Genomic DNA, 14,908 nt, shown 5'->3' with positions numbered 1-14,908 from the left:
TGCTTCGCTAAGTTTCTGTGTTGTGTTCCTGCAGACCTAAAGACGCCATCCGAGCGCTGAAGAAGAGACTAAGTGGGAACAGGAACTACCGGGAGGTGATGCTAGGATTGACGGTGAGACAGGCTCTACTGGGGTTCCCAACTTGACCCACCTAAATCTTTTCAGATGATAAAGAGGGTGTGTGGTGTTGAAAAGCCTAAAACATGCAGGTTAAATCACTGATCATGTGTGCAAGTGCATCTGGAGATGTTTTTTTTGAATTTCTTGAGCCCACGACCCGCTACCCACCGGTAGAACCTGACCCCAGACCAATCAAATCAAGCAATCAAATGTAAATTATAAAGCCCTTCTTACAGCGGCAGTTGTCACAAAGCACTCAAGACCCACCATTTGGAAAACACTGGATGGGCACACCAGCAGGGACAGAGAGAGAATACGTCCAGAGCTAGGCCTAGATCCAAACGATGCTTATTGCCTGAACTTACCCTCAACAACAACCGAGTCTAGGGGAAGCGAAACAAACAAATAGACTTTTCACATTTAGAGCACACTTACCACATTTGCAAACACGCCTGCATGCTTAACTAGGACAGTGCTATTATCTGTTACACTTGTTCTTCAATCCTGAGCTTCAAAAAGCCACCTATACAGACAGACACACGTTCATGAATTAGCTGGGGTGTATGGGGTAGCACTCGTAATACTTGATCTATGTCGAGTATTGTCTGCTGTGTCTTCTCCCTCAGGCGATTTCTCAACTGTTATGTTTTTTTCTCTCTTCCTATTTTATTTTGTTTGTGTTTCTTGCTTTTTTAGCTACATCCATCCAGCCCTTTGATCTGTGTGCTAGTTAAAAGCTCCTGTATTCCGTGTCAGATGAAAGAAGTCAGATCTTTGTGAATACAGGGAGATTCTCTCTATCATTCTTTCTGTCTTTCTCTCATCCTAATGTTTTACCTCTCTCTCTCTCTGCATGTACTGCAGTTTTATGTCTGTGTGTTTCTTGGTTTCTCTGTGTTGTGGTCAGCTAATGGAGGCAAGTATGACAGCACTCCATTCTATCCCAGCTCTTTCTTGAGATGAATAAAGTCAATGAGTAGAATGTTGAAACATGTCTTACTACAGTAACATATGGACCTTCTTTTTGAACCATATGACATGTTCACATGGAACCTTTATAAAGTGATGTTGTTCCAGAGAACTAGAATATGAAGATCTTTTTTCATTTATTTTCTTTTTTTAAATCTTTCTTTCTTTCTTTCTTTCTTTCTTTCTTTCTTTCTTTCTTTCTTTCTTTCTTTCTTTCTTTCTTTCTTTCTTTCTTTCTTTCTTTCTTTCTTTCTTTCTTTCTTTCTTTCTTTCTTTCTTTCTTTCTTTCTTTCTTTCTTTCTTTCTTTCTTTCTTTCTTTCTTTCTTTCTTTCTTTCTTTCTTTCTTTCTTTCTTTCTTTCTTTCTTTCTTTCTTTCTTTCTTTCTTTCTTTCTTTCTTTCTTTCTTTCTTTCTTTCTTTCTTTCTTTCTTTCTTTCTTTCTTTCTTTCTTTCTTTCTTTCTTTCTTTCTTTCTTTCTTTCTTTCTTTCTTTCTTTCTTTCTTTCTTTCTTTCTTTCTTTCTTTCTTTCTTTCTTTCTTTCTTTCTTTCTTTCTTTCTTTCTTTCTTTCTTTCTTTCTTTCTTTCTTTCTTTCTTTCTTTCTTTCTTTCTTTCTTTCTTTCTTTCTTTCTTTCTTTCTTTCTTTCTTTCTTTCTTTCTTTCTTTCTTTCTTTCTTTCTTTCTTTCTTTCTTTCTTTCTTTCTTTCTTTCTTTCTTTCTTTCTTTCTTTCTTTCTTTCTTTCTTTCTTTCTTTCTTTCTTTCTTTCTTTCTTTCTTTCTTTCTTTCTTTCTTTCTTTCTTTCTTTCTTTCTTTCTTTCTTTCTTCTTTCTTTCTTTCTTTCTTTCTTTCTTTCTTTCTTTCTTTCTTTCTTTCTTTCTTTCTTTCTTTCTTTCTTTCTTTCTTTCTTTCTTTCTTTCTTTCTTTCTTTCTTTCTTTCTTTCTTTCTTTCTTTCTTTCTTTCTTTCTTTCTTTCTTTCTTTCTTTCTTTCTTTCTTTCTTTCTTTCTTTCTTTCTTTCTTTCTTTCTTTCTTTCTTTCTTTCTTTCTTTCTTTCTTTCTTTCTTTCTTTCTTTCTTTCTTTCTTTCTTTCTTTCTTTCTTTCTTTCTTTCTCCAGGTGTTGGAGACGTGTGTAAAGAACTGCGGCCACCGGTTTCACGTCTTCGTGGCTAACCGGGATTTCATTGATGGTGTCCTCGTCAAAATCATCTCCCCCAAAACCAACCCCCCCACCATCGTACAGGAAAAAGTCCTGGCTCTGATTCAGGTACAGCACATATTATCTATCTAAGAAATCCCTAGGTACTTTTACATCTGAGAGGAGTGGATAGGTATAAGTAACATGGTCAACATTTCACCAAGCCCATCAGAGAGCAAGGTGGAGCTACAACCTCCCATCTCTCACGCATTAGACAGAGCTATAAGAGGCCAGGCTGCAGCAGTTATGAAAACCCTACATCCAAAATGAGTCCAGACACCTCAAACAAACCCCTCTAAATACAGTGAGAGGAGGAGAGAGGACACCTTCTACCTGAGCAGCTCCAGGCAGGTAACCAGAGACCGAACACACAAACACACAGGACTGATGTCAGCAACACAACACCTGGGCCTTCATCTAGCCACTCCTCTCAGATGTCCACCAGTGCCTAGGATGTAGCGGCTAGGGGTTGTTTCCGGACACGGCCTTATTCTGTGTTTGTCTGTGTGTTGCCAGGCCTGGGCAGATGCCTTCAGGAGTAGCCCTGACCTGACGGGGGTGGTCCATATTTATGAGGAGCTGAAGAGGAAAGGCATCGAGTTCCCCATGGCTGACCTGGACGCTCTGTCACCCATCCACACACCACATAGGGTGAGACCCAACACACACACATCACACCACAGAGGGTGAGACCCAACACACACACACATCACACCACAGAGGGTGAGACCCAACACACACACACACATCACACCACAGAGGGTGAGACCCAACACACACACACACATCACACCACAGAGGGTGAGACCCAACACGCACACGCAAAAATGAATGCATGCTACAGAGGGTGCCACAAACACACACAAGCATGCACGCACCCACGCTACAGAGATAAAATAATCTGAAGCAGTGACCATACTGCCATAGTAGCAGCGCTGTACTAACTAACTTCATGTTGTGTTCTCCCTACAGGGTCTACCAGAGGTGGACCCGGCTGTACTAAAGTACAAAGCCCCCGTCCAGCCCCACGCTGCAGCCACAGCCACAGCTACAGCCACCCTACCCAAGCCTGCAGCCGCCCCGGCTCCAGCCCCAGCCCCCGCTGCTCTCACCCCCGTCCTACAGATACCACACATCCCCAACGTACAGGGCCCCATCACCGCCAACCCTGAACAGGTGAGGATAAAGATGGCCTCTGAAGGCTAATGATATTAGAAGATGAAGAAGCCACTTTAGACAATTGAGACGCATCCTGTAGGCCTTTATGCACAATCTTGGGCCCTGTTTGAAAACTGTCAACATACTGCCTTCCTTCCTCCCCTCCTTGGAGTTATCACTGATGTAACATACTGAGATAGGCGAAAGCAAGGGTGCCTCCACTTAGCTTTGATCAGATCAGGGAATACTTTCTCTCTCTGACCCTTGACCCCTGTGTGTCCTCCTCAGATCGCCCGGCTGCGCAGTGAACTGGACATTGTGAGGGGAAACACCAAAGTGATGTCAGAGATGCTGACGGAGATGGTGCCTGGACAGGAGGACTCCTCGGACCTGGAACTCCTTCAGGTCAGAAAATATACTACACTCAGCATAGAAATACAATTACAGAACATTGACTTGAATGGGGATGCCCGTTCTAGTAATTATATTTCTAAAACTCCAGGTCAGATACTACATCCCCCATAGAAATAGAATTACACAACATTGACTTGAATGGGGATGTCCATTCTAGTAATTATATTTATCTGACGCCCTTATACTACAAAAAATATATCTCTGTATTGGTCCAAACTGTGGAAGCTTTTCATCATGGAGAATCTGAGACAGATGTGTACTGCACGCAAAAAATTAATAAAAGGAATTCACCAGTAGCGCTCCATCTGTTTTTAGTTTTTATTTTACCCCTAAATACAAGTATAAACCTTCCCTGCCGTAGTCACCCTGCTGCTCAACTGAAATGTGTTGGAACTCATTTATCCCACTAGGGGGAGTCATTCCACCATAGTACCACCACTCTAGAGGGAGTAGTACCACCATAGTACCACCACACTACATTTTACATTTACATTTTAGTTATTTAGCAGACGCTCTTATCCAGAGCGACTTACAGTTAGTGAGTGCATACATTTTTCATACTGGCCCCCCGTGGGAAACGAACCCACAACCCTGGCGTGGCATGCGCCATGCTCTACCAACTGAGCTACAGGGGACTCTAGGGGGAGTAGTACCACCATAGTACCACCACTCTAGGGGGAGTAGTACCACCATAGTACCACCACTCTAGAGGGAGTACTACCACCATAGTACCACCACTCTAGAGGGAGTACTACCACCATAGTACCACCACTCTAGAGGGAGTAGTACCACCATAGTACCACCACTCTAGAGGGAGTAGTACCACCATAGTACCACCACTCTAGGGGGAGTAGTACCACCATAGTACCACCACTCTAGAGGGAGTAGTACCACCATAGTACCACCACTCTAGAGGGAGTAGTACCACCATAGTACCACCACTCTAGGGGGAGTAGTACCACCATAGTACCACCACTCTAGAGGGAGTACTACCACCATAGTACCACCACTCTAGAGGGAGTACTACCACCATAGTACCACCACTCTAGAGGGAGTAGTACCACCATAGTACCACCACTCTAGAGGGAGTAGTACCACCATAGTACCACCACTCTAGGGGGAGTAGTACCACCATAGTACCACCACTCTAGAGGGAGTAGTACCACCATAGTACCACTACTCTAGGGGGAGTACTACCACCATAGTACCACCACTCTAGAGGGAGTAGTACCACCATAGTACCACCACTCTAGAGGGAGTACTACCACCATAGTACCACCACTCTAGAGGGAGTACTACCACCATAGTACCACCACTCTAGAGGGAGTACTACCACCATAGTACCACCACTCTAGAGGGAGTACTACCACCATAGTACCACCACTCTAGAGGGAGTAGTACCACCATAGTACCACCACTCTAGAGGGAGTACTACCACCATAGTACCACCACTCTAGAGGGAGTACTACCACCATAGGACCACTACTCTAGGGGGAGTAGTACCACCATAGTACCACCACTCTAGAGGGAGTAGTACCACCATAGTACCACCACTCTAGAGGGAGTAGTACCACCATAGTACCACCACTCTAGAGGGAGTACTACCACCATAGTACCACCACTCTAGAGGGAGTACTACCACCATAGGACCACTACTCTAGAGGGTGTAGTACCACCATAGTACCACCACTCTAGAGGGAGTACTACCACCATAGTACCACCACTCTAGAGGGAGTACTACCACCATAGGACCACTACTCTAGAGGGTGTAGTACCACCACTCTAAGGGTGAGGAGGAATGAATGCTAAATATTACTGTACTGTACTTGCTTAAGTGACAGTTGGTGTAGGGTGAAGTTGCCCCTAGATGCTGATCTTGGGTCAGTTTTGCATTTAATTGGTTGAGGTGAAGCTGATCCTAGATCTGTACCTAGGGCTCGATTCAAACCGCATCACCGAAGTTCCACACTATTTATTTTTTATTTTTTTATTTTACCTTTATTTAACTAGGCAAGTCAGTTAAGAACAAATTCTTATTTACAATGACGACCTACACCGGCCAAACCCGGACGACGCTGGGCCAATTGTGCGCCGCCCTATGGAACTCCCAATCACGGCCGGTTGTGATACAGCCTGGAATCGAACCAGGGGGTCTGTAGTGACGCCTCAAGCACTGAGATGCAGTGCCTTAGACCACTGCGCCACTCGGGAGCCCAAGCGTGCTTGAAATTTTAAAGGTAGTTTCCGATTGAGCCGACATTCAGCGTTTACCGTGAATGCAGTCTCCGTGAACGCAGGAACATTGCCTTGAAATTTCAATCGTGCTGTAGCTCTGAACTTTCGGCGATACGGATTGAATCGAGCCCCTATAGGGGAAACTTCACTCCGCAGCCTGACAGACCACTGCCTGTGGTCAAATTCCAAGAACTTTTTTTTTTTTTTTTTTTGTCATTTAGCAGACGCTCTTATCCAGAGCGACTTACAGTTAGTGAGTGCATACATTATTATTTTTTATTTTTTCATACTGGCCCCCCGTGGGAATCGAACCCACAACCCTGGCGTTGCAAACGCCATGCTCTACATCCCTGCCGGCCATTCCCTCCCCTACCCTGGACGACGCTGGGCCAATTGTGCGCCGCCCCATGGGTCTCACGGTCGGGGCCAGCTATGACAGAGCCTGGATTCGAACCAGGATCTCTAGTGGCACAGCTAGCACTGCGATGCAGTGCCTTAGACCACTGCGCCACTCGGGAGATGTGGCGCAGAACTGACCACTAAGCACGCTCTCAGAACCTCAAAGAGAATGTAAGCCTCAGTGTTTTAATTAAATCCCCTACAGAATCCGGGTCTTGTGACACATACCACATAACCACTAGGCTTGATAAAGCAGAGCTGGCTGAGCTGTAGCGTTTCAGTATTGCTCCAAGCACTGAACCAATAGACTAGAATCAATGTGGTTCTCGATTAAGCAAAGGTGGGTCGTATTCATTAGGCACCAACGGAAGAAAACCTATTGAAACAGGGAGGGACTACCTGAACTTGTTCAATAAGAAACACACATTTTTGCTACGTTGTGCCCCAATGAATACGACACTGGATACCCTTTGTAGTTCAGACTGAGGGTGTGATAGATAGGTATTTGAATCAGGTGACCTTTCCACTGTTTTGTGAGCAGACTTTAGGTAATACAGTTAAACTGTGATTCAAAAAATAAAATGTAAGTGTTGTGATTTCTCTTACTCAGTAACACAACTGAGTCTAATTATGAACATTTATGGCTATTGGCTAGCTAGAGACCTGTTTTAGGGAATTCTAGTCATCGACCTTCTGAGTGACAGACTCTCACCTTTCCATCAGTGATTCCCTGTCCTCACCCCGTGTGTGTGTGTGTGTGTGTGTGTGTGTGTGTGTGTAGGAGCTGAACAGGACGTGCAGGGCCATGCAGCAGCGGGTGGTGGAGCTGATCTCCCGGGTCTCCAACGAGGAGGTGACAGAGGAGCTGCTGCACGTCAACGATGACCTCAACAACATCTTCCTACGATACGAGAGGTAACACACACGGGCATGACAATACACACACACACACACATACACACACAATTTAGCTTACCTGACTTCTTACGCTTACAGCTACGCAAAGCCCACTGGTGAACGAGGATATCAATCTGTGACATAATGTTGGCATGTAGAGCACATAGTTCCAGCAGGCCCTACCTACAAGAACAGAGTTAAACATCTTAGGCCTTGGGGACCTATCTGGAGCACACACTTCTATTAAACATTTGATGGCCTCAAAAAGACAAAGCGTTCCTTTCATGTTTGTTTTTTAGAGATTAAAGAAATGTAAATGTGTGATTCATGACGATGCCTACGTGTTCGTTACGTTGAACTCAGAGGACTTGTCTTGTTGTGTGTTGCAGGTATGAGAGGTACCGGTCGGGTAGAGCGGCTCAGAATAACGGGGTGAGTTATCTTACTAACGAAATTTAAAAAATAAGTTGTTTCAAAAAATCCTAAAAAATAAATAACGGAAAAGTGGTGCGTGCATATGTATTCACCCCCTTTGCTATGAAGCCCCTAAATAAGATCTGGTGCAACCAATTACCTTCAGAAGTCACATAATTAGTTCAATAAAGTCCACCTGTGTGCAATCTAAGTGTCACATGATCTGCCACATGATCTCAGTATATATACACCTGTTCTGAAAGGCCCCAGAGTCTGCAACACCATTAAGCAAGGGGCACCACCAAGCAAGCGGCACCATGAAGACCAAGGAGCTCTCCAAACAGGTCAGGGACAAAGTTGTGGAGAAGTACAGATCAGGGTTGGGTTATAAAAAAATATCCGAAACTTTGAACATCCCACGGAGCACCATTTTAAATCCAATATTAAAAAATGGAACGAATATGGCACCACATCAAACCTGCCAAGAGAGGGCCGCCCACCAAAACTCACAGACCAGGCAAGGAGGGTATTAATCAGAGAGGCAACAAAGACACCAAAGATAACCCTGAAGGAGCTGCAAATTTCCACAGCGGAGATTGGAGTATCTGTCCATAGGACCACTTTAAGCCGTACACTCCACAGAGCTGGGCTTTTATGGAAGAGTGGCCAGAAAGAAGCCATTGCTTAAAGAAAAAAAGAAGCAAACACGTTTGGTGTTTGCCAAAAGTCATGTGGGAGACTCCCCAAACATATGGAAGAAGGTACTCTGGTCAGATTAGACTAAAATTGAGCTTTTTGGCCATCAAGGAAAACGCTAGGTCTGGCGCAAACCCAACACCCCGAGAACACCATCCCTGTCATTTCCTTTTTTTCATCGGCAGGGACTGGGAAAACTGGTCAGAATTGAAGGAATGATGGATGGCGCTAAATACAGGGAAATTCTTGAGGGAAACCTGTTTCAGCTGTTCACCTTCCAGCAGGACAAAGACGCTAAGCATACTGCTAAAGCAACACTCGAGTGGTTTAAGGGGAAACATTTAAATGTCTTGGAATGGCCTAGTCAAAGCCCAGACCTCAATCCAATTGAGAATCTGTGGTATGACTTAAAGATTGCTGTACACCAGTGGAACCCATCCAACTTGAAGGAGCTGGAGCAGTTTTGCCTTGAAGAATGGGCAAAAATCCAGTGGCTAGATGTGCCAAGCTTATAGAGACATACCCTGTAATTGCTGCAAAAGGTGGCTCTACAAAGTATTGACTTTGGGGGGTGGTGAATATTTATGCACGCTCAAGTTTTCTATTTTTTTGTTTTATTTCTTGTTTGTTTCACAATAAAAAAATATTTTGCATCTTCAAAGTGGTAAGCATGTTGTGTAAATCAAATGATACAAACCCCCCAAAAATCAATTTTAATTCCAGGTTGTAAGGCAACAAAATAGGAAAAATGCCAAGGGGGGTGAATACTTTCGCAAGTTTGTTGTGATTACCACAATGCTCTACCCACACACTCACACATGCTTACTTTACACACTCACTCACAACACACTCACACACTTCAACACACACACACTTCCACATTTCCACACTCATCACATACGCTGCTGTTACTGTCTATTATCTATCCTGTTGCCTAGTCACTTTATCCCTACATACAGTGGGGGAAAAAAGTATTTAGTCAGCCACCAATTGTGCAAGTTCTCCCACTTAAAAAGATGAGAGAGGCCTGTAATTTTCATCATAGGTACACGTCAACTATGACAGACAAAATGAGGAAAAAAATCCAGAAAATCACATTGTAGGATTTTTAATGAATTTATTTGCAAATTATGGTGGAAAATAAGTATTTGGTCAATAACAAAAGTTTCTCTACTTTGTTATATACCCTTTGTTGGCAATGACACAGGTCAAACGTTTTCTGTAAGTCTTCACAAGGTTTTCACACACTGTTGCTGGTATTTTGGCCCATTCCTCCATGCAGATCTCCTCTAGAGCAGTGATGTTTTGGGGCTGTCGCTGGGCAACACAGACTTTCAACTCCCTCCAAAGATTTTCTATGGGGTTGAGATCTGGAGACTGGCTAGGCCACTCCAGGACCTTGAAGTGCTTCTTACGGAGCCACTCCTTCGTTGCCCGGGCGGTGTGTTTGGGATCATTGTCATGCTGAAAGACCCAGCCACGTTTCATCTTCAATGCCCTTGCTGATGGAAGGAGGTTTTCACTCAAAATCTCACGCTACATGGCCCCATTCATTCTTTCCTTTACACGGATCAGTCGTCCTGGTCCCTTTGCAGAAAAACAGCCCCAAAGCATGATGTTTCCACCCCCATGCTTCACAGTAGGTATGGTGTTCTTTGGATGCAACTCAGCATTCTTTGTCCTCCAAACATGACGAGTTGAGTTTTTACCAAAAAGTTCTATTTTGGTTTCATATGACATTCTACCAATCCTCTTCTGGATCATCCAAATGCACTCTAGCAAACTTCAGACGGGCCTGGACATGTACTGGCTTAAGCAGGGGGACACGTCTGGCACTGCAGGATTTGAGTCCCTGGCGGCGTAGTGTGTTACTGATGGTAGGCTTTGTTACTTTGGTCCCAGCTCTCTGCAGGTCATTCACTAGGTCCCCCGTGTGGTTCTGGGATTTTGCTCACCGTTCTTGTGATCATTTTGACCCCACGGGGTGAGATCTTGCGTGGAGCCCCAGATCGAGGGAGATTATCAGTGGTCTTGTATGTCTTCCATTTCCTAATAATTGCTCCCACAGTTGATTTCTTCAAACCAAGCTGCTTACCTATTGCAGATTCAGTCTTCCCAGCCTGGTGCAGGTCTACAATTTTGTTTCTGGTGTCCTTTGACAGCTCTTTGGTCTTGGCCATAGTGGAGTTTGGAGTGTGACTGTTTGAGGTTGTGGACAGGTGTCTTTTATACTGATAACAAGTTCAAACAGGTGCCATTAATACAGGTAACGAGTGGAGGACAGAGGAGCCTCTTAAAGAAGAAGTTACAGGAATGTGAGAGCCAGAAATCTTGCTTGTTTGTAGGTGACCAAATACTTATTTTCCACCATAATTTGCAAATAAATTCATTAAAAATCCTACAATGTGATTTTCTGGAGAAAAGAAATCTCAATTTGTCTGTCATAGTTGACGTGTACCTATGATGAAAATTACAGGCCTCTCATCTTTTTAAGTGGGAGAACTTGCACAATTGGTGGCTGACTAAATACTTTTTTCCCCCCACTGTATATGTACATATCTACCTCAATTACCTCGTACCCCTGCACATTGACTGGGTACTGCTACCCCATGTAAATAGCCAAGCTGTCATTACTCATTGTGGATTTATTCCTTGTGCCATCATTTTTAAATATTATTATTATAATTATTTTTTTGTATTCTGCATTGTTGGGAAGGGGCCGTAAGTAAGCATTTCACTGTTAGTCTACACATGTTTACGAAGCATGTGACAAATAACATTTGATTTGATTATGTCTGATTTGTTTCAGTGCATTTTCAATGTGATATGATTTAGATTGTCAAAGTTTGTGACTGACTGATTTGCTGCATGTATAGCAGTTTTATGTCTCTGTGTGTTTCTCTGTTTCTTTGTGTCGTGGTCAGCTAATGGAGGCAAGTATGACATCACTCCATTCTATCCCAGCTCTGTCTTGAGATGAATAGAGTCAATGAGGAAAATGTTGAAACATGTCTTACTACAGTAAGACCAAATTACATTTTATATAGTGGTGTTGTTCCAGAGAACTAGAATATGAAGTAATTCCCTCCCTCTCTCTCTCTCCTCTCTTCTCTCTTCCTCTCTCTCTCTCTCATATATACACTACCGTTCAAAAGTTTGGGGTCACCTAGAAATGTCCTTGTTTTTGAAAGAAAAAAAAAAAATTTGTCCATTAAAATAACATCAAATTGATCAGAAATACAGTGTAGACATTGTTAATGTTGTAAATGGCTATTGTAGCTGGAAACTGCTGATTTTTTATGGAATATCTACATAGGCGTACAGAGGCCCATTATCAGCAACCATCAGTCCTGTGTTCCAGTGGCACGTTGTGTTTGCTATTCCAAGTTTATCATTTAAAAAGGCTAATTGATCATTAGAAAACCCTTTTGCAATTATGTTAGCACAGCTGAAAACTGTTGTGCTGATTAAAGAAGCAATACAACTGGCCTTCTTGAGACTAGTTGAGTATCTGGAGCATCAGCAATTGTGGGTTCGATTACAGGCTCAAAATGGCCAGAAACAAATAACTTTCTTCTGAAAATCGTCAGTCTATTCTTGTTCTGAGAAATGAAGGCTATTCCATGCAAGAAATTGCCAAGAAACTGAAGATCTCGTACAACGCTGTGTACTACTCCCTTCACAGAACAGCACAAACTGGCTCTAACCAGAATAGAAAGAGGAATAGTTAAATTAAATAGTACCCGCAATACACCAGTCTCAACGTCAACAGTGAAGAGGCGACTCCGGGATGCTGACCTTCTAGGCAGAGTTGCAAAGAAAAAGCCATGTCTCAGACTGGGCAATAAAAAGAAAAGAAAACTTTTGAACGGTAGTGTGTGTGTATATGTGTGTATATACAGTGGGGAGAACAAGTATTTGATACACTGCCGATTTTGCAGGTTTTCCTACTTACAAAGCATGTAGAGGTCTGTAGTTTTTTATCATAGGTACACTTCAACTGTGAGAGATGGAATCTAAAACAAAAATCCAGAAAATCACATTGTATGATTTTTAAGTAATTAATTTGCGTTTTATAGCATGACATAAGTATTAGATCACCTACCAACCAGCAAGAATTCCGGCTCTCACAGACCTGTTAGTTTTTCTTTAAGAAGCCCTCCTGTTCTCCACTCATTACCTGTATTAACTGCACCTGTTTGAACTCGTTACCTGTATAAAAGACACCTGTCCACACACTCAATCAAACAGACTCCAACCTATCCACAATGGCCAAGACCAGAGAGCTGTGTAAGGACATCAGGGATAAAATTGTAGACCTGCACAAGGCTGGGATGGGCTACAGGACAATAGGCAAGCAGCTTGGTGAGAAGGCATCAACTGTTGGCGCAATTATTAGAAAATGGAAGAAGTTCAAGATGACGGTCAATCACCCTCAGTCTGGGGCTCCATGCAAGATCTCACCTCGTGGGGCATCAATGATCATGAGGAAGGTGAGGGATCAGCCCAGAACTACACGGCAGGACCTGGTCAATGACCTGAAGAGAGCTGGGACCACAGTCTCAAAGAAAACCATTAGTAACACACTACGCCGTCATGGATTAAAATCCTGCAGCGCACGCAAGGTTCCCCTGCTCAAGCCAGCGCATGTCCAGGCCCGTCTGAAGTTTGCCAATGACCATCTGGATGATCCAGAGGAGGAATGGGAGAAGGTCATGTGGTCTGATGAGACAAAAATAGAGCTGTTTGGTCTAAACTCCACTCGCCGTGTTTGGAGGAAGAAGAAGGATGAGTACAACCCCAAGAACACCATCCCAACCGTGAAGCATGGAAGTGGAAACATCATTCTTTGGGGATGCTTTTCTGCAAAGGGGACAGGACGACTGCACCGTATTGAGGGGAGGATGGAAGGGGCCATGTATCACGAGATCTTGGCCAACAACCTCCTTCCCTCAGTAAGGGCATTGAAGATGGGTCGTGGCTGGGTCTTCCAGCATGACAACGACCTGAAACACACAGCCAGGGCAACTAAGGAGTGGCTCCGTAAGAAGCATCTCAAGGTCCTGGAGTGGCCTAGCCAGTCTCCAAACCTGAACCCAATAGAAAATCTTTGGAGGGAGCTGAAAGTCCGTATTGCCCAGCGACAGCCCCGAAACCTGAAGGATCTGGAGAAGGTCTGTATGGAGGAGTGGGCCAAAATCCCTGCTGCAGTGTGTGCAAACCTGGTCAAGACCTACAGGAAACATATGATCTCTGTAATTGCAAACAAAGGTTTCTGTACCAAATATTAAGTTCTGCTTTTCTGATGTATCAAATACTTATATCACGCAATAAAATGCAAATTAGTTACTTAAAAATCATACAATGTGATTTTCTGGATTTTTGTTTTAGATTCCGTCTCTCACAGTTGAAGTGTACCTATGATAAAAATGACAGACCTCTACATGCTTTGTAAGCAGGAAAACCTGCAAAATCGGCAGTGTATCAAATACTTGTTCTCCCCACTGTGTGTATATATATATATATATATATATATATATATATATATATATATATATATATATATATATATATATATATAAGCAAACCCCTCTGATGTCCATAGACTAACATAGAGGACAGTGAGGTGTTGGACCAGTAGACATCTCCAGTACCTCCTACCTCTGTTAATCTTCTCTACAGGAGCCACCGCTGTATATATGTTGACTGTGTTCTGTTGTGTCTCCCTCCAGATGCTGAGTGAAGCCACAGAGGACAACCTGATAGACCTAACACCAGGCTCGCCCGCTGTGGTCAGCCTCCGAGCCACCCCCACACCACCATCCAGCGTCCCCCCCGTGGCCGCCCCCAGGGCTGGGGCTACAGGGGCTGCAGCCTCCCCTGCCCGGACCCCGGCCCTGATCCAAGACCCTACCTCTGGCCCCTCAACTCTGTCCACTCAGCTCGCTGGCATGGGTAAGGATGGGGAAGGGTTCATTAGGAACATAAATGGTACACTGTGTACTGTATACAAATGCAGTGGAGTGGAGTGTAAGAAGGTTTATAATCAGAGCTCTAATGGGAAATAAGCCCTGCTCCATAACTCTCATAACGTACTGTAAATGACTCCCCTGTTAGCCTAAATGATGTTGCTGCACTCTGTGGCACTATGCTCTGGCTGAGGCCTTAGATAGAGAAAAATGCCTTAGCAGGCAGGGGGAGAACATGGTAGAATATGCTCCTTTGATCTATAGTGCTTGCGTCTCAAATGGCACCCTATTGCCTATGTAGTGTACTACTTTTGACCAGGGCCCATCGGGAATAGGGTGCCATTTGGGACGCACACAGTGAGTGGAGTAAGAAAGGTGCTTCTGAATTATGAGGGATTCTAGAGGACTGGTGAAGGATGATGACTGTCATTGATTCTAGAGAA

The 14,908-nt window shown here is 43.8% G+C and overlaps 1 protein-coding gene across 3 annotated transcripts in view; it reads left to right on the top strand.

Annotated features, from left to right (window-relative positions):
• LOC121568815 (TOM1-like protein 2) overlaps positions 1-14,908 on the top strand; it is a 42,803-nt gene that overhangs the window by 19,003 nt on the left and 8,892 nt on the right. For all 3 annotated transcript variants that reach the window (XM_041879254.2, XM_041879252.2, XM_041879251.2), the window contains exons 3-10: positions 35-113; positions 2,203-2,352; positions 2,800-2,934; positions 3,256-3,459; positions 3,730-3,846; positions 7,271-7,404; positions 7,776-7,818; positions 14,229-14,451. In XM_041879254.2, coding sequence (XP_041735188.1) covers positions 35-113; positions 2,203-2,352; positions 2,800-2,934; positions 3,256-3,459; positions 3,730-3,846; positions 7,271-7,404; positions 7,776-7,818; positions 14,229-14,451 — 1,085 coding nt within the window. The remainder of the gene's footprint in view (positions 1-34; positions 114-2,202; positions 2,353-2,799; positions 2,935-3,255; positions 3,460-3,729; positions 3,847-7,270; positions 7,405-7,775; positions 7,819-14,228; positions 14,452-14,908) is intronic.

Source organism: Coregonus clupeaformis, chromosome 7, assembly GCF_020615455.1.
Source record: "Coregonus clupeaformis isolate EN_2021a chromosome 7, ASM2061545v1, whole genome shotgun sequence".
Lineage (NCBI taxonomy): Eukaryota > Metazoa > Chordata > Actinopteri > Salmoniformes > Salmonidae > Coregonus > Coregonus clupeaformis.
Note: the sequence above shows the minus strand (reverse complement) of the source record. Positions and strands in the feature narration are given on the sequence as shown.